The sequence below is a fragment of the Spea bombifrons genome, chromosome 4 (assembly GCF_027358695.1).
Source record: "Spea bombifrons isolate aSpeBom1 chromosome 4, aSpeBom1.2.pri, whole genome shotgun sequence".
Taxonomy (NCBI): Eukaryota; Metazoa; Chordata; class Amphibia; order Anura; family Pelobatidae; genus Spea; species Spea bombifrons.
In genome coordinates, this window is record NC_071090.1 from 83,315,076 (window position 1) to 83,334,305 (window position 19,230).

At 40.5% G+C, this 19,230-nt stretch overlaps 2 protein-coding genes across 2 annotated transcripts; one reads left to right on the plus strand and one right to left on the minus strand.

The window, feature by feature from the left end:
- The first annotated feature begins 1,113 nt into the window (after positions 1–1,113).
- Positions 1,114–8,334, plus strand: SPATA5L1 (spermatogenesis associated 5 like 1). The gene is made up of 9 exons (XM_053465136.1): positions 1,114–1,218; positions 2,136–3,203; positions 4,434–4,619; positions 4,952–5,110; positions 5,189–5,398; positions 6,113–6,334; positions 6,497–6,631; positions 6,851–6,976; positions 7,930–8,334. Exons 2-9 carry the CDS (start codon positions 2,136–2,138, stop codon positions 8,095–8,097), a joined length of 2,274 nt encoding a protein of 757 aa, XP_053321111.1. The 5' UTR covers positions 1,114–1,218; the 3' UTR covers positions 8,098–8,334.
- A 452-nt stretch (positions 8,335–8,786) lies between these two features.
- SLC30A4 (solute carrier family 30 member 4) lies at positions 8,787–19,211 on the minus strand. Its single transcript, XM_053465146.1, has 7 exons — positions 18,755–19,211; positions 15,440–15,586; positions 14,688–14,841; positions 13,743–13,947; positions 12,839–12,944; positions 11,944–12,078; positions 8,787–10,753 (listed from the first exon to the last, which is right to left on the minus strand). The coding sequence occupies exons 1-7, from the start codon at positions 19,131–19,133 to the stop codon at positions 10,605–10,607; spliced, it is 1,275 nt and encodes a 424-aa protein (XP_053321121.1). The 5' UTR covers positions 19,134–19,211; the 3' UTR covers positions 8,787–10,604.
- Between the last annotated feature and the right edge of the window lie 19 nt (positions 19,212–19,230).

Genomic DNA, 19,230 nt, shown 5'->3' on the forward strand with positions numbered 1-19,230 from the left:
TCATTTCTGGGCAAGCAGTGTCAGCGAGGGAGAATGATTGTTGCAAGTCACAAAACCAGATTGGATCGCTGCTTTGTGGGACAGTTGAGGGGTATGGACAGTCAGAATGCCGGGGCCCTGGAGCGATTGCTCCGTCCTTAATCTCAATAATAACGGATCTCAATAAACATTGATCGTGTTTAAACATTGCCACATTTAAAGGGACAGTTTAATGTCCCAGACAACCTCCCCAAAAAGAATGCATATTAGAGTACTTTGTGCTTCCTCCGTGATGTTATGAGTCTCGTCATTGATTGGCTGCTTCAATTAGCCAATAAGTGGCACAAAAGCACTCATGCTGAATAGGAGAGCTTCCTAAGTATGCCAAGTGCCAAGTGCAGGGAGGTTATTTCCCCAAGATATCCTGGCACTCAGCGCTGAACTGAGGAGAAGACCTCGCGCCCCCACCACAGAACCACCACGGATTATAGCAAGTAAGGAAAAGGGGGGGTAATATAATAGGAAGGGAATAGAGAGTGAAGGGGTCCAAAGAAAAAGGAAGAGAGAAAATGAAGGGGGAAAGAACGGCAAGAGAGAGAGTGTGTGTTTTGAAGGTGTGTGAAGGAAATGTGTATGTTAGGGCAAGTGTAAGGGTAAGTATCTGTGTGTACATGGTCAGGGGTGTGTATGGCGCTATGGGCAAGTGTATTGTAAAGTCAATAGAATGAATCATTCTAACACATTTTAACATAGGGGAGTTATTAGTATTATTTAATTTTTTTATAGTGCCCCTTACTGAGTCCTGTAACTTTAAAATTATTTGCCACCATTAACCATCCCTGCTTGAACACAGACTTACCAAAACACCAAAAGAAATTCAAACATTAAGCTGTCACGTGAACACGGGAATACACCCCACTGATTCACTGTTAGACTAATGATAAAATATATTGTATACCTCAGGTTTATAAATAAATGACAAATATTAAATAGTGATAATAATGCGGCTTCCAGGACGACAGGTTTTATTTCTTAAACGGTAGTAAAGCGCCACCTGCTGGACATTTTGTTTATAGACGACAAAGATGTTTGTCAGGACTACAACTCCCGGCGTGCAACCCACTGCTGTGACGACATCTCAATAGCGACTCTCCAAGATGGCGGCGCCCACGGATAGCATGTTGTAACGTCTAATAAATATTTGTTTCTTTAATCATATTCTAGCGTTCGGGGTTTCAGGTTGGTAATTAGACGTGAATTATGTATAAACTAAACTGTTAAAAAAAAAAACTACAAACACAAAACAGGCACTCGACACCAGGAAATATGTCAGAATTTTGGGGCTCACAGTTTTGGGTACCGAGTATTCAGAAAAAAATACTTTATTCCTTTTGTATGTACTTTCTATTACCCTGTCACCAAAATGTAACATGGCTTCAGGGGGGTAGGGATCTGTTCACTAAAGTGTGGTCCCATTTTGAAATTCCTTATACATTTGTAAGAACCAGATCTGCTCTGTTTCTCCTGCAGTATGAGGTGAGATTGCCCTGCGTAATGCATAGTTTAGTCAGTAAGACTTCTTAATAGACATTATTCATGGCATGTAATCTTTACTAGCACATATTGAAGTCAGTGAGTTGAAGATACAGCTTTCCTTTAAGCTCATGCTTTAGTGAATAACTCCAAAAATAACTTTAATCTTATCCCCGTAGGAGAGACTGTGCTACTGTATTAACCGTGTTGCTAATAGCTGCGGAATGGTGTTTTTGTAGTGTTATCATCATAAACTCGTATTGTTATTAGTTGTGGTATAAAGTATTTAGGATTTATTGAATTAACTGTTGCATTTATTTCATTCATGTATGTATGTCTTATTTATTGTATGGGTGATGTATTAAACATGTCTGAGAAGTTACCACTTCCAATAAACATCATGAAATAACCTCATGATCACAATCATGGTCTTCGTCACAATTTCTGTGCCACCTGATGCCAAGTTCGTACAGTCGGCAGCCTAAATCATGGCCTTAGTGTGTGCTTGGTGGTTGTTGAGAAAGCCCAAGGGAAAACCACCCTAGGATAAGCCTGGGCCATGTTAAAGACAGCCCTGATGATAGTGTCTGAATAATAATAATGTCAGTGTTTTTTTATTGTAGATGGATACAGTATTGAGGTTGATACCATCAAATCCAGAAGACACAGGCACTCAGAGATGCAGGTTGGGACCCAAAGCAATGTCCCTACTTGGAGCAAAAGTAGGATTCCCTCTCCTAATATCTCTACCAAATGGCAGCTGCTTATGCACTGCGTGGCCCAGAAAGGATTTATCGGACGGCTTTCTTCAGATAGATTTGATGTGCTTCACTTCACATAAACACACAACCGAATTTAAAAATAAAAGCATCGGTATCAATCAACTAAAAAGTTTGACATCTGTTAAACTGAAAAGAGTTACAGTAAAAGTTGTAGTAAAAAACATTGAAGTGAAATTAGCAACCAGCGGAACAACTTTCAATGACCTGGTGAGGGACTTGTTGAGAAACGTATATGTACTGCCTCGTTGCTTTTTATCTATATCAGGAAGCTCTTCGGTTGTTAATATTGAAGTTCTTAACATGGATCCTGTAACAGATGATGCCGGCCTTATAACAGCAAAGACTAACATACATATAGAAGAGGTCACTACTCTGGAGTGGCACCAGCAAACACTACAGGATGTCCCTCAGTGTCAGGTTGCAGGAATGGATAACATATGCGCCTCTCTTAGAGAAATTATCAGTTTACCTCTATGTTACCCTGAGACTATAAACAAATTAGGTCTTGCATGTCCTAAGGGGTTACTGCTCGTTGGACCTCCTGGTGTTGGGAAGACCCTCCTGGTGAAAGCCGTAGCGAGAGAAGTTGGAGCATATCTAATTAGTTTAAGTGGTTCTGCAATTCATGGTTCAAGACCAGGGGAGGGTGAGGAAAACTTACGGAACATTTTCGAGAAAGCACGGGACATTTCTCGTGGTGGCCCCTGCTTGCTGTTTATAGATGAGATTGATTCCTTATGCCCTAAACGGGGAAATTCAAATAATGCTCCTGAAGACCGCATTGTTGCTCAGTTGTTAACGCTTATGGATGGCATTCACAGCAACAACAAGATGGTCATTGTGGCTGCCACAAACAGACCAGATGACATAGACTCTGCGCTAAGAAGACCAGGTAGATTTGACAGAGAGGTAAATATAACACGTTTACATAAAAGCTGGTAAAGATCCAGTATACCTTATGGTAATTCTTTTTTTGGGGGGTGTGAGGGGGATGTGGCAGTGATAATTCTTATTAATGCATGTTAATAATAGCTATTCTAAACAGGCGATAGGCATACTGAAATGGAGGCAGGGCAGGGGGACATATGCACTGCCATTAAAATAAATGTTCTGCCACTAATTTTATAGCCTAGAGTTAAAGTCACCTTTCGGATAGAACAATTCTAAGGGCATTCATAAAGCAAATAAATTCAAACTAAAACTGTCCAGCCGCCTCCTGTTTTATTGAGCAAACCCCATTGTGGCCGCGTTCCTGGTGACTGAAAAAATGTAGGACCAAAATTTTTAGTTTGCATTTTTGCTATCAACGCATAGGATTTCTTTTTGCCCTGTGCATAGCAAACTTTTTACCTTTGTATAATAGGCCTACATATTCAGTTAAAATAAAGCTTTCAAAATAGTATTAAGACCTCATAGAGCCTCGTTCAGACTGGCAATCGCAAGGTGGACCGTTATTGTAAAATCCATTTACCGTCGTGAAGTCCTGTATCTTCTGCTGACCCAGCATTACAAAGCTTCATGAACTAGTCAATATCAACCGGCAACTTAACAACAAGACAGAGATGAGTTAATGGAGAAGAATAACCATTTGGATCCTGAGAAAAGAAATGTAATGTTCCCAATTAATGATGATCATAAGTATATTCCACACAATAATTTCTTACACAAAGGGAACACCCATTTCTAGTAACAGTTTATGGACAAGTTATGGGTCCTCCACCATCATATCTAATGTGTCCCTTAACAATCTGCTTGTGGATCATGAATTCATAGTCTCCCTTTTTCAAACTCATTGTCCCTCCTTAATAACGCATAGCATTGGGTGTATATAACTGACACTGATCCCAACAAAAAAATATTTTAATTGTTTGAATCCTCTAAGTTACCAAATTGTAATGTATTTTTCTAAACATTGCTAGTTACATAAATAGCTCCCCTAGGAATGGTAGATGTAGGTCTGCCGTGAGTGAAGCCTTATGGAAAATGTTGATACATTATTATAGATTATATGGCATCCCTAATGACTACAGTACTAAGGATGGGTATAAAGTGGACTGTCACTGTTCTGAAAGCTGATGACCCTTTGTGAGCCAAAATGTGGAGAGACTATGGCGATATCTGTGATTTCTCTTCACACAGATTGTTATTGGAACTCCTACACTTACGCAGAGAAGAGCTATTCTAGAGGTGCTGACTTCAAACATGCCCATCTGTAATGATGTTGATTTGGATTCCCTGGCAGAAATGACGGTGGGGTATGTAGGAGCCGATCTCACAGCGCTCTGCAGAGAGGCTGCCATGCAAGCTGTGCTTCAAGCCCAGCAGGTAAAGACTCATCTCACATCACGATTGTAAGCTTGCAAGCAGGGTTGTCGCCACCTAATGTATCGGTTTGTCTTAGTCTGTCAATTCTCGTCTTGTCATACACCTTGAATATATGTATTGTATTAAGCGCTGCGTAAACTGTTGGCGCCATATAAATAAAAGATAATAATAATCACTGGTATTACACAGTCTTACTGGAGGTGACACCTTAAAGCAATGTCACGTTTGTTGATGAAGATGAGGCTTAGAGTGGTGACTTGTTCCATTTTTAAAACAGCTGTAACTACGGAATGGACTAAATAGATTGAATGGGAATTGTATTCTCCTTTCAGAGTTGCGAGGACAATCTGGTCAACAGGATGCATTTTTCTGAAGCTTTTAAAAAGATCCGGCCTTCTACAGCTCGGAGTTCTATTGGGCAAGTGGAATTCAAACCGGTCTATTGGGAACAAATAGGAGGCCTTGATGATATTAAACTACTATTAAAGCAGGTAGGTGACGAAAATACCATGTTTCTTCAGGAATTGCTTTCTATGTAATATAGTATAATATATTTTATTTATTTGTAGAGTATCGAATGGCCAATGAAGTATCCTGATGCCTTTATCAGAATGGGACTAACATTGCCTAAAGGAGTACTGCTTTACGGACCCCCCGGATGCGCCAAAACGATGTTGGTGAAAGCTGTGGCCACCAGCTGTCACTGCTCCTTCCTATCTGTCAGCGGCGCTGATCTTTTCTCCCCATACGTGGGAGACTCAGAAAGGATTTTGACGCAGGTAAAATTACACATTTTGGGTCTGAACCTGTTTGCTTTCTGTATTTCCCTATTCAGACCCATGTACACGTTGTAAATCTTCATGGTGTGCTCTGATTCCATAGACAGGGGACATTCTATTCATTTTCCCAAATGAACATGGATAGATGAATTAGTCTGGTTTTCTTTTTATGAGATATTTAGCATATACAATATACTGTAACACGGTTTGACTTCTTGTATGTTAATATTGGCAGTGAAATGGGTCATTCTAATTATATATATTATAAACCCATATTATGTGTATACCATGGGACCCGATGTCTCACTGTTTTCAGGACCTGCATAATTATTTGTCCCCATTAAGTTATCATCCCCTGTTAAGGTGCTGATTGTTGTTGATTAGTTCAGACAGCCTTTGTAAGGGGGGGAAGGGACAGAACTGATCAGATAATGCCCTCCCTGCAACTCTGATATACAGATCTCAAGTGAACTTTTAACCCCTTAATGTCCATTGACGGGTCAGGCATGTCACGGAAAAAACGGTCACTTAGCGACCTATGACGTGCCTGACCCGTCAATGAACGTTAAGGGGTTAAACCAGATATCTCTAAAGAAAAACCTGTTCCTCTGAAAAAATATGCATGAATTCAGTTACATTAAAAGCTGTGACAAATACACCCCCCTCGATCTGTATAAAAAGTTTGATTTTGTCATGTCTGTGGACACTGCGCAGGTTTTCAGACAAGCACGTGCTAGCGCCCCAGCCATCATATTCCTTGATGAGATTGATGCCATCATGGGCTCTCGCTCAGACTGCAGATCTGGGTCTGGTGTCCAGGAGAGAATTCTGTCTGTTCTTCTTAATGAACTGGATGGTGTTGGGCTGAAGACCACAGAACGCAGGGGAAATAAAATCCTGCTAGAAGGAGATCATGATGGCTGCGAAAATAAGAAGGTGATTTCTGAACCCGTACAATACACAGATAATGGGTATAAGTTTTTAAGCCACATTTTGCATGAACAAAAAGTGCAGTCAGTAGTCTTGCTGAGGATTTATGTAGTATTCCAATTAGTGCGTGTAGTACATGTTCCACTTACACATGTTTTCTTTTTGCAGATGGAGTTTCAGGAGGTTACGAACAAATCGCTGATGATTGTTGCAGCAACAAACCGGCCTGATGTCTTGGATGATGCTTTACTACGTCCCGGGCGACTGGATAAACTCCTTTACGTTCCACCACCGGATGAAAAGGTATGGAACCAGAGGTCATATGGGTAACCGGTTCATCATCTTTATATTTTTTTTTTTTTAAATCTCATGGCACAGCTAAAATTGGATATATTTTATCTTGTATATGTTGTTTTTCAGGATGCCTTGTGTTTATAAATGTTTACAGGTTTTAATTCAACATGTTCACTCTGAGTGTGAGCTTTATTCAATTCAATGTAAGCCCCATACGTTTCATTACAGGCACGCTTATCTGTATTAAAACTCTGCACAGCTAAAATTCCGTTAGCCCCGGATGTGTGCCTTGAAAGCCTGGCCGCAGACACCTCTTTTTATTCAGGAGCAGACCTCCAAAATCTCTGCAAAGAGGTAAGATTCCATCTGAATTGGAAATCCTATGTAGATATATCATATGTGCCAACTTTGTTTCATATACAATTACATAGTATGTTATCAATGGAATTCACAGTCCCAAAACTGGTCAAAATATCAATTAGCAGGGTGAATATGTTTGCTGAACCTCAGCACCCTGGGACGACAGGGGTAATTCTAATCATTATTACAGTTTTATTACAGTGTATCAGCCAGCAATTGGTATATCAAACATCTGATGAATATTTTAGGACAGCTGATTATGATAGCACTATATATATATATATATATATATATATATATATATCCATAATTAATACAAGAAAACTGATCTAGCTCAACCAGCTTGTCCACTTATCTGAATGATAATAATATAAGGAACACTCCAGCCTGCAGCTTAAGTATATTTTGCATGGACTCCATATTTCCTAACCGCGTGTCAAAATTGCCATACAGTCATTTCTCACAGCTGAACGAAACCTCTTTGTTTAAAAAAAAAATTTGTTAAAAGCAAATTTACACACACAAGAATCGTTACCTTGATGACGGAAAGCTACATTTTAAGAAATGAGGCCTATAGAATAGACAAAAATAAGTGAATGAACTAAAACTTTGTTGAAGCTTGAATGAGGAAAAGAGAGTGCCTACTATATTGTAATATTTAGGCAGAGAGTTGGTAGGGGAATTGGATAAGAGGAGTTGAAATAGGTGTTTATTTACTAAAAGGAGAGTTGACATGAGAGCTGTGGTTTCAGCCAGTGCTGTACCTTCCATTGGGCAAAAGGGGCACCTGAACTAGATCTAGTAATACTGAATAATTACTTTATTTTCCATGGACACTTTGGGGATTAACTGCCCTTTTAATGTATGGAGAGGTCATATAGATGAGCAGAAATTCTTAGGAATGCATTATAAATGTATATACATGTTGGTTTACTGTTCTCGTTTAGGCTGCCCTGGTTTCATTGCATGTGAATGGACTACAGGCTACATCTGTGAAAGTGGAGCATTTCCAAAAAGCGTTTCAAAGCGTGAAACCATCGCTAAATGGAAAAGATCTGGACGTATATAAAAAACTACGCGGTCGCACAGTATCTCATCTGGACGTGGTGAATTGATGAACAGTGCTTTCTTTTTCTGGACTCTTTTCGGTTGCAGCGCATCAAAGTAGACTTTTAGATCTAAATAATTGAATATTAACAATGCATGCGTTTTAATTCTGCAAGAAAGGACAAAAAGTTACAGACCATCTAATAAGAATTGCAAGGAACAGACGTGTTGCCATCCTGCAAAATGGTCTCTTTCGTGACGACTCACAGCAGATAGGGTACAGTTTATGGGATATTATATATATTATAATATATATATATAATGTGTTCCAGCTATCACTACTATTTGTACAAGGATGTAAGGGTGGGATGATGGGTAATGGGCAACAGTCCTAGGAGGGATAGGCAGTGTGATCTCGTCACTGGATATGCAGATCTCCATAAGATACACACCAACAAAATATGGAAGCTGAGATCTTTGGGGAACAAGGCCCCTTGAATTTCTGTTATAATGCTATATTTAATTCCTAAAAATGATTTCTACGTCTACAAGAGGAGATTATCTCACCCCACCAGCTGGAGCCTTCCATGTCATTTATTGTGTGTTGTGGTTGTTTAGTAGGGTTTCACCATGTGCTGTGATCTCATCAGGAGAGACTACATCTGAGTTAATATGGTACCAATGAAATGTGTAAATATTAAAAGTACCCCCCTATTTCTTTAGGTACAGGAAAAAAAGGTATAGGAAAGTAAATATCTATTTTGTAATAAATAGTTTATTACAACACATCCTTGTGCAGTTTGAATACCATAACTTGTTACAGAAAAATTGTGCCAGTGCTTTTTATTATTGATATTGTTAAACGTACATTAATTTGTAAGCCAACAAACTTTTTACTGAAACCCAATAATGCATAAAAAAAACAAAAAAAAAACACCATGATCATTGATTTTAGTTATATCACCATTTTTTCCCCAATACCCATTCTGAATGCAAATCAGGTGTTTGTCTAATTTTTTTGTTTATTGATTTGTATAAAATCTACAAAGGAGAATATGTACATAGAGAGCCATTTTTAGTGTTGGCAAGGGAGTCATTGTTATGGGGACAGTTACCATCATGAATTTCCACTATGGTACAGTTTGTGCTCATGTACCAGCCTATTTAGAAATACCATTTTTTGTATGCATACAGCCAATGATTACCCTTGGTCTTTTTTTTATATAAATGATAATACCGAGGTTGTACCAAACTAAAATTTAAGCTTACATTTAACTCTTAATAAATGCTGTCACTCCATTTTAAAATTGAAATTGTAAACAGAACCTTTTCCATAAAAAAATTTTTTTAAAAAATACCAGGTTCTTCCCGTACCATCTGTAATACTGTTTATATGCCCAGGGCTCACTTCTTACTGAAGATTTGGCTGTTTACTGCATAAAAAGCTTCTTAAGCCTCACCATGACACGTCCTAGCTCTGAACAAGCGCATATGAATCAATTGAGCCGGTTCACAATAATGGAGTGAATATGGTCATCTTTGTGACTGCATGTTCATACGCAGCACGGGCTGACTAATAAAATACTGTCATTAAGTCACTGGAAGCAACCAAACAGCATTCAAAAGTGCAAAGGTAGAGAGAACACTGATAAGCTTATGTTTAACTTCGTAAAGCTGTTTCGTTAGCTTCTCAGCAAGCAGTGTTTAAACGAGCGCACGCAAGTCGATATTCATAGATATTCAGACCAGAATCTTATAAAGTGACTGTTTTGGAGTGAAGGATAAGTGGGATTCATCTGACCTAAAAGAAGAACCAAATGCCCCATGTTCACAGAGTGCTAGAGGCATTTAAAACCAATGACATCCCTCTAAAGCAATAAACCTAAATCGGTAAACTATTACGTGCTAAACTGTACAAACTTGACAAGGACAGATTTTACGACGACCCTTCCCTGTCAGGGGCTTTATACACAGGAATGCGAGAAGTAACTGCAGAAGGTATGCGGTAAACCATATGGGCTTCCCAAAGAAGAGTGTCCAGATATGTCACTTTCATAACATTTAGTAAGGCACTCTAACCTTGTTGTGGAGTGTTGTTGTTGTGTATGGTACAGCACAGCAAAACATCTATACATGTTTAATGGAAGCTGCACGTTTCACATTGTGTACTTCACTAAAATGCATATTAATCTTAGAACTAGTTTTAAGATCCCCCTAAATTATAGGTGACTAGATGCAAGCTATTTTTCTAATCAAAATTACCGACTTTGGGTCCTCACCGTGGGCTGTGTGCTATATTTTCATAGTTATATATATATACACATATATGAAGAATGTGCAAACTAGCTGCATTCTGTAAACACTTTCGAGATTGGTCTAAAAGGCAGCAGAGTACTGCAACGTGACTTCCGCGGTCCAAATGTCTTCTGATATTACCAGTTCCCATGAGATGGTGGTTGTCTTGAGGTCTTGTGATATCTCAGTTCCCCCATCGCAAAGATTTGTGAAGGTGAACATGTATTGCTCTAGTGTCTTAGACCTGGTTGGTTGGTGGTAAGGCAACAATCAAAGGGACTTAGGCATTGGAACACCTAGTACAAGGTGAGGTCTCCTCCTGCCTATAGCTTTGCAGCTGTATGAAGCACTTGTACATTCCATATGTGTTCAGTAGTATGTGTCTGGCTTTGCTTTGTACTTCTTCCCACTTTGATGAGGCACCAGGACCTAGAAAAATGGAACAAATAACTTCACACAAAACAGACTGTTCACACATGATTATTTTCCACCAAACGTGGCAGATTTTGAGAGACAAAATTTGTGGTAGAGTTGGAATTGTATCAACAAATTCACTTGTCCAAGCAGCATTCTTCAAACTTTGGAAGCAGCCACTGGCTAGAAACAATGTATTGGTGTAATTGCACTCTGTTGCATATATATCGTTACTGTGCTATATCTATATGATTCTGCACAAAGAATGACAGCTATTCTAAATATGTTGGTGATAAAACAGAAAAACAGAGGATCATCCGGCTAACTGCTACACATGGAATAATATGAAATAATCATCTACATTGTCAGGGTTCTCGTTTTCAAACAGTCTCATTATAGTAAAAGAGGTACTTTCCCATGTTTAACCCTTTGTGCAAGTACTAAATCAAATCATTTCATTACAAATGTTAGAAAACCATTATTAATGTTACAGCAATTGACAGCAAATAGTTGTAGACACAGAAGGACACTAAGGGGTGGAACGTAAACTCAATCTGATAAATTCCTTTACAGAACTGTGCATTAAAAAGAGAAATTAGAATTTTCAATGAAATGAAAAAGCCTTGTCCACTAGTGACCAAGTACAATGACAAGCCATGCCAGAACGAGCCCTAGTCTTCTTCCCCACCCAAAAGGCCTGCAAGATGTTTTTAGATCCCCTCACTGGTAGTGCTTAAATAATGCAAAACATTTAGGCCCCTCCATGGCCAGAGGCAAGCATCATCCCTGGAGACTTCATGGAAGCCAAGGGCTTTACTGGCCTTCCTTTGGGACAGGCTTAGAAATGTTAGTCGTGGTGGCCTATTAGGTCCAAATCCACAAAAAGTCTCCATCTTTTGGGCTCAGACTCACCGGTGGGATTTCATCACCGTTCTCACATAAAAAGAGTTAAACCAGAGAGAGTCCAGTATATATCTACATATTGAATATTTCTATGATCTCTCTTAAATACAAGTGTGAGCTGAAATAAGCACCAATAGAATACTCCTGGAGACATCATAGAATGTGATCCTAATGGAATGGTCCAAAGACTACTCTTACGGGCAATAACCCAACAAAATGAGTTACACTACATGAAGTTGTTAATTGTTGGTGCTACCAAGGTCTCAGTGTGATAAAAAGCGTGGATTGACATAAGGACATACTTAGCTGTAAACGTATAACAGCAGCAGATTTCCCTGTTGTCAAAGACCAGACGTTAAGGTCTTCTACTGAATAAACATCATCAATTTTCATCAAGTCCTCCCTGATTAGATCCACATTCAGATGCCTGGGAGCGCCTGTGAATGTGACAAACAAGGAAGAGCATGTCACTTACAGAGATTTATAAAACGAGGAAATGTATTCTCAATACAAATGGCGTTACCAAATTGTTTAGCTAGGGTTTAGCGCTTTACGGTATGTAAACATTCGTTATGCGATACCTGAATAGGATTATTAATGCGTTTTGGTAGGATTACATTTCATCTTGTGCAATACCTGCCTGACATTATTATGGTGTGCTACATAAATACGTGCGATATGGCTCAAGATGTTTCAAACCAATGCAATTAGCAGTCTTACTCTACAAACCCTACTATTCCAAGGAGGAAGAGAGGGCAAGACTGGTGGTGACCTCGGAAGCTGTCCTGGGGTCAGGCCTAGGGCTGCCATCCCCATAAATACATCAGTGAATGCCATGAATGTAGAATGGCTATAAAAGTCACATTCTCTGGAACCATGGATAATGAGACCAGGAGCAAACTCGACAGTAAATTATATTTTCCATTATATTTTTACATAAAAGTGGCCCCGGGACCTGCAGTTGAAAACTACTAATCTAGAATCGGCAATGGATTCAGATTTGCTAACAAATAATACAGAAAATTTGCTTTTTTTACACGGCAGGTAAAGATCATTAGAAAAATGTGAATTCAAATAAAAATACGCTGGCTAAATAAACTAATACATTACAGCTGACTTTACGGAAATCATTTCATTCATTGAAATCTAGACTGCTGAATAAAATATACAGACCAAGAAAGAGAATTTATTTCATACCTTCAAGCATTATGACCACTGTATCCAGCATTATTCGTATGGTAGTAAAAATGACAAGTACAGAAAATATATAAGTACAGATCGGATCAGCAATTTTGTACTCTGGCTGAAAGACAAAATGCATACAAAGTGAAATATATCAGATGTCCTATTAATACCAAACTAAGGATCTGGTAATCATTGTTACTTGAGATCCGAGGGAACTTGCCTAGACAGCCATTAGCCCGGCCCTTTAGGTAAGGAACCAGCCTAGATGTTTTTGGAATAAAACTGTTTTTATGAGATGGAGTAAAAGTAAGCTGTAGAGATACATACAAGGCTTTATGAAGAGGATCATGGGAATTGTAGTTCCACAACTGGAGATCTAACCCTTAACTAACCTTGATATTTAGATTTCAGCTTGGGAAAAAAAAGCTCCTCACAGGTCTGACCCTCTGGATATTGATTATTTTATCATATTCTTATTCTATTTGTTATCCAGTTGTGGGTTAACTCATTTGTGTAGCTATCCACCAATGTATCGTCTGTAAGTGAGGGCATTTAAAAGGGCAACTGATGCGTTCTCAGCTTTTAACACAACCAAATGCTGTTTAAGTTTATGCTACTTTTGATTTTAATGTAATTCTTTAGAAGAAATGTCTAAGGAAGTTCCCAATGTATACATACAAGGTGGGCTTTTAATACCTAAAGAAACTGATCCAGAACAACTCAACAAATGGGCAGAATAATCTTGAAGATTATAAGAACAGTTGGTTAAGATACATTTCTCCATAGTATACTATGGAGTTTAATAATAATGATTATTTCGAGCTATAATCATAATTACAATAAAACACAACTGAGAATGCATTTCTTGGGATGTTCCATGTACTAACGCAATCAGAAAAGCAAAATGCTTCCTTACCTTGAACCTAATAATATATGCAGCTACAAGTACGCCAACACTTTGAGCAAGATCTCCAAGCGCGTGTACAAAGGCGGCTCTGACTGCCAGGCTTCCATGGCTATGGCTATGGCTCTGGTGACTGTGGGTCTGTACTGTGGGAGAATGGGAGTGGGAATGGGAGTGGGAATGAGGATGTCCTGTTTGATTTAACAAAACTCCCATTCTGCAAACAATGAAACAAAATGGTAAAATGTAAACATGGGATAGAGCAAAACATACATAAAAAGCAAGAAGAAACAACGGTAATTCCAGCTCTCACTAGGAAGCAAGTTCCGTTATGATCTAGAAGCTGAATTGTCTGCCCACCATGAATGGATTTGTGGCCATTCAGGTAGGATTCAAACACAGAACATATACAAAATTATCACAAAGAATGAGCCCTGTTTTAGTACCAAATAAATACTTAACAGCCTAAGCGTAGGATGCCTAGCTAAACGTTCTTTTCGAAAATAAAATGGATGAAAGGTAAAAGTAAAATATAGGTATGGAATGAATATGTATTTATTAACTCTACTGTCGATGGAAAGGTGAACAAAAGAGCAGCCCAGAACAGGGAAGCTGGGAAGTATCATTAAGTGAGAGAATAAAGCGGTAGATGGGCAGGGTAGCAGGCAAAATAATGTCAGATCAAGGAGTGTGAAAGGTGGGTGGGCCAATGGATTTATTTTCCCTACGTGTGAATAATATATAATATGCTTAACTGTGGCCATGCTTAAGCCCGGAAACCAACCTGATCTGCCATGACAATTTTACTATTTTTAAACAGTGTTATTAAAGCAAAGATCCAGTTTAGACTTCCAGGTATACCAGAACTCACGGTGTTTTCCATACAGCTCCTTTAATCATGTTCAGTGATTCAGTAGGTTAGTCCAGATTGCTGCTCCCATTATTATTATTACTTACATGATGTTCACGGCCACACCTACAGCCGCTGTTATTAGCATTACATCTCCATCAATGCTATAGTCCATATGAATTGTGCGTTGAACAGCTTCGTACAGCAGAAATCCTGTAAGTATGTACACCAACAGCACGCTCACAATGGCCGATAGCACCTCTGTAAATAGAATTTTTGAAAAATAAGCTAATTTTAACATAAGCGATCAGGTTATCAAAGACATGAACGTATCACAATACCGATGTCCTTCAATACGGAAACAGTGTTGTGGCCGTCACACTCAATAAGGCTAAGCTTGGTTCAGGGGAAGATCTTTTAGCAAAGGACTCCTTTAACTAAAGCGGTTTAAGTGCTACGGCTAAACTAGAACTCTGATAATATGACTGGCTAGCCTTCTACCAGAAGGGAGTATGGTTAGGGCCAACGCTTGGCGATGTTCAGATGTCTCCAAGCTGAACTTCTCAGGTGGGACTCGGTGGGGCTCGGTCTTTATTGCCGCTAGTTTTGCAGCTGAATGTGCTAAGTGGTATTACACACGCTCATTCTAGTGAATGCTAAACCGGGGCTCTAAGGGGCCTTGACAATTGATCATTAATCACAGCCTTTCATTGGTGGCCTTTATTGGTAACCAAAGAACAGCCCTAACATTAGGGCAGATATCACGGGTAAAACTCTTACAGACCTTGAGCGAGTAGACCATTCACGAAACACTAAGCTGAAGCATGCTTTCTGCCGTGCTGGGACAGCACAAACATACCAAGACGATGGAATCCAAAGGTGAAGCGTCTGTTTGGAGACTTTCCAGACAACCACAAGGCAAGCAAGGTCAAAATAATACCGCTGAGGTCACTAAGCATATGAAGTGCATCAGTCATGATTGCGAGGCTGTTGGCATAATATCCACCTGCAATGCAAAGAATACGTATCAGGAAGATCTAAAACGGAGTGCTATATCACTGAACACGGCATCGTCTATTCAACTCAGAACATTGCAGTATTATGTATCAGAGCGTAAAGGGATTTAACAAAGGACTGGCCGAATGGGTCAATCCTTGCAAATAACAGAAATAAAAAATCTTCAGTGCTGGCCACCAGGGCCATTTATAAGTTTTATTACTTTAACAATTCAGCATAGGTCTGATGCGGGACTGCAGATCAACGAGGGTCCCAAGCAGCCGCTGAACCAGCGTGCATGGTTACAACACCTCGGCAGGCCGAAAGGTAAAGATCCCTTACGGCATCGGATTAGCATTGTGTTCAGGATTACTTAGGAGCCGGAACAATCAATATTTGCCGCCATCACTCCCCTTGCAGGAAATGTGCAACAAAATAACAACTTTAAAAGATTATCGGTATAAAAGGAAAACAAAAGAACCCAGCAAGTGTTATCATTTGATTTTGATTAAGGTAATTAATAGCTCCCTTGGTTGGCACTCAAAGGGGACCTGTCAACAGCAACCCAAAAAACTAATCCCCAGCTTGGAAATTCATTGTGATCGTAACGCACCTTAATGTAAAGTTGCCAAGTTTCTGTGTCTTTACAGGGTGAAGCGATTAGTAAAACCTGTCTGTTCATGTTATGTAGCCCAATATTGCAAATAGTACTTTATAAGGAAACTCCGATATGCAAATCCCGGAACGTACCCTTTCACCCGACCGACCCGGAAAAAAAAAAAAAGGAGCAAAACCAACACCCCGTCAGCTCAAAAGCAAAGCTTCCAACGTTATTGGGATTTGGGTCCATTACAGAAAGAAGGGATTGGCTTGAAAAGTCCAATGGTCTCATCTATACATTATGAAGGGTCAACCCCACACAGCTTCTGCTGCAGGAATGCCCAGGGCCGGCCCAAGACTTAATGCCGCCTGGGGCGAAGTTTAAAATGCCGCCCCCCCCGGCGTCGGCCGACGCCATTATCTACCCTAACCCCCCCCCGGGGACTTACCTTTAAACAGTCCTGCGGCGAGTCTCCCTGCTCTGCCACGGTGCCGGCTTGTAATGCTGAGTGCCGTAAATTGACGTCACTTCCGGCGCTCAGCATTACAAGCCGGCCCCGTGGCAGAGCACGGAGACTCGCCGCAGAGGAGAGAGAGAGGGGCGCCGAGCGGGTAAGCGAAAACCACTCGGCGCCCCTCTCTCTCCTCCGCTTAAAAAAAAAAAAGCGCTTGGGGAGGCAAAGTGCCGCCCCTTCAAAAGTGCCGCCTGGGGCAATTGCCCCAGTCGGCTCCATTGTAGGGCCGGCCCTGGGAATGCCCCGTGTATGAAACATATTAAAATCAGATTTCTGGAAACTCAGCTCGCTTACTGAACTATGCATTATGCAGGGCCAGATATGCCCTTCTTGTACAGGGCAATGTCAAGGATCATCCTGTATAAAGCATAATGATTTGAGGGACTTGACCCCACAATTCTGCTGTCAACTTCTACTTTAGTGAAGAAACTCCAGCATCCCAGACTCGATCCTCAACAAAGAATAGCTATTAAAGTACTCTGTAACATGCATTCATTAAACCCACGGAATAAAACAAACACCGTCAGGAGAAGCTACAGCCCCAGACCTGAAACACAACACCTACTCTAAATGATCCAGTGTTTTGTGCCACTGATTGACAGACAGTGAGTGAAGAGAAAAGAGAAAAGAGAAAAGAAGAGAAGAAAAAAGAAGAGAAGAAAGCCATTGAGATGAATGGCAGTGCTTTCTTCACAGGCGCACAGGGGGTCTTGTTAGGCTTCTCCGGAAGGCTCCCCGAGCCAGCGCCAAAAGGGACAAATACATCTTGGGGAATACTGCAGAATCCCCTCACACATGTATTTGCTGTTACAAAAAAAACTCCCATGTAAAGGGTCCACTCGGCAAACATATGCATTAAAGTTCCCCTATAAAGGACAGCTCTAGGTAAAGCTTTAGAAGAAGTCTTATCACCATGGCAACCAATCAAATATTCCTGCTGACTCAGCCATAAAGGGGATGCTCCAGTATGTCAGTGCTTATTTCTCCCCCTTGTAAATGAATGGAGGGATTCAGCATGTATTTAGAATAAACAGCCAACTCCAGCACTCTCTCGGGAGAGCTATTGAGAATGACGCTATGGAGTGCTTTCTGCTGGGTGGCAGTCTATTCCATAGAAACATTACATAAGAAGCAGTCGGCCCATCTAGTCTGCCCATTTTACTGATGTAAGAGGTTTAAACCACAGGTCAGGTCTTGAAGTGAAGGTAGTGAAGAAAGCTTTATGTCTATCCTTCACTGTATTACCCTCTACCACTTCTGCTGGGAGACTGTTCCATTTATCCACTAGCCTCTGAGTTACGTAGAACATCCTTATGTTACATCTAAGCCACTGGCCATCTAGTTTTAGACCGTGACCTCTAGTTCTTACATTTCTCCTCCTTTCCAGTAGTCTTTCCTCCTGTACTCTGTAAGTATGTAAACGTTTCTATTGCATCCCCCTCTCTCTCTTCTTTCCTCCAAGCTGTACATGTTAAGATCCCTCAATGGTCCTATAGATGACTAAATCCCTGTATGACTATACCAAATCATGTCATGATGCATCAGTGTTTACTGTGTATTTTATTACGCTCAAAATAACACAATAATACCTCTAAGGTAATCTAAGTAATAAACCAATATATGTGTCACTTCGAGGGGTGAACCGAGGGGTGGAACACTTTACATTCACTAAAAGGAGGCATGCCAACCGCCTCGCTTCACAATAATGCATCCCGAACAGATTTCTCCTGTACAATGCATAATTCAATTGGTTAGGCGAGTACAAATAAATCACATTGTTTTAACTATACATTATACAGGGCCAGCCCAGCTCTTCTACAGCAGAAGCTCATTGGGGCTATCGCTTTACTGAATAGTTGTTGCTTTGTGTATATATATTACTGAAACAAACACAACTGTGATCAAAGGCTATTTTTTTAAAGTAACTTAAAACTACAACTCCTATCATTCTCAGCCAGCCTTTGCTCAGGTAAATGCTGGCATAAGACGAGGAATTGCAGTTCAGCAGCGCTTGTTGAGTTATGTTACCTACAATTACTTAGATTTCAGGTGCAGACATTTACCTATCAGTTCTCCCACCATAAAAAGCAGGTAGAGAGCAGCAGCCAACCCCAGCCTCTTCTTCACCTTCCTCTGCTTGATCTTCTCCCGCTCCCGGTTACAGTTCTCACATGGCTCGGGCTTGGGTTGGGTCTGTGCCGGAGTGTTGTCCTGATCGATGAGGGACTCATCATCTGAAGAAAGGTTCGGGTGTCCTCCGTTCGCGGACGGCGGCTCATCCCCGACCATCACCCTCAACTTATTGAAGCGAGGCAGCTCTTCCTCCCCTTGCGCCATCTCGTCCGGGTAGTCGAAGCCGCTGGCATCGCTCAAATAAGGGGGTTGGTTGCTTCTTCGGAAGGTCGATCTTACGGCTTTAAGCCAGGCGTGAGGCCGGGACATTGCAGCCGGTTCCAGCTTCTGCCGAGAGCAGATGTCACTAACTGCTTGTGTGCTTCACACTCTGCATGAAGACTTCCGGGTTCCTATACGGCTCATT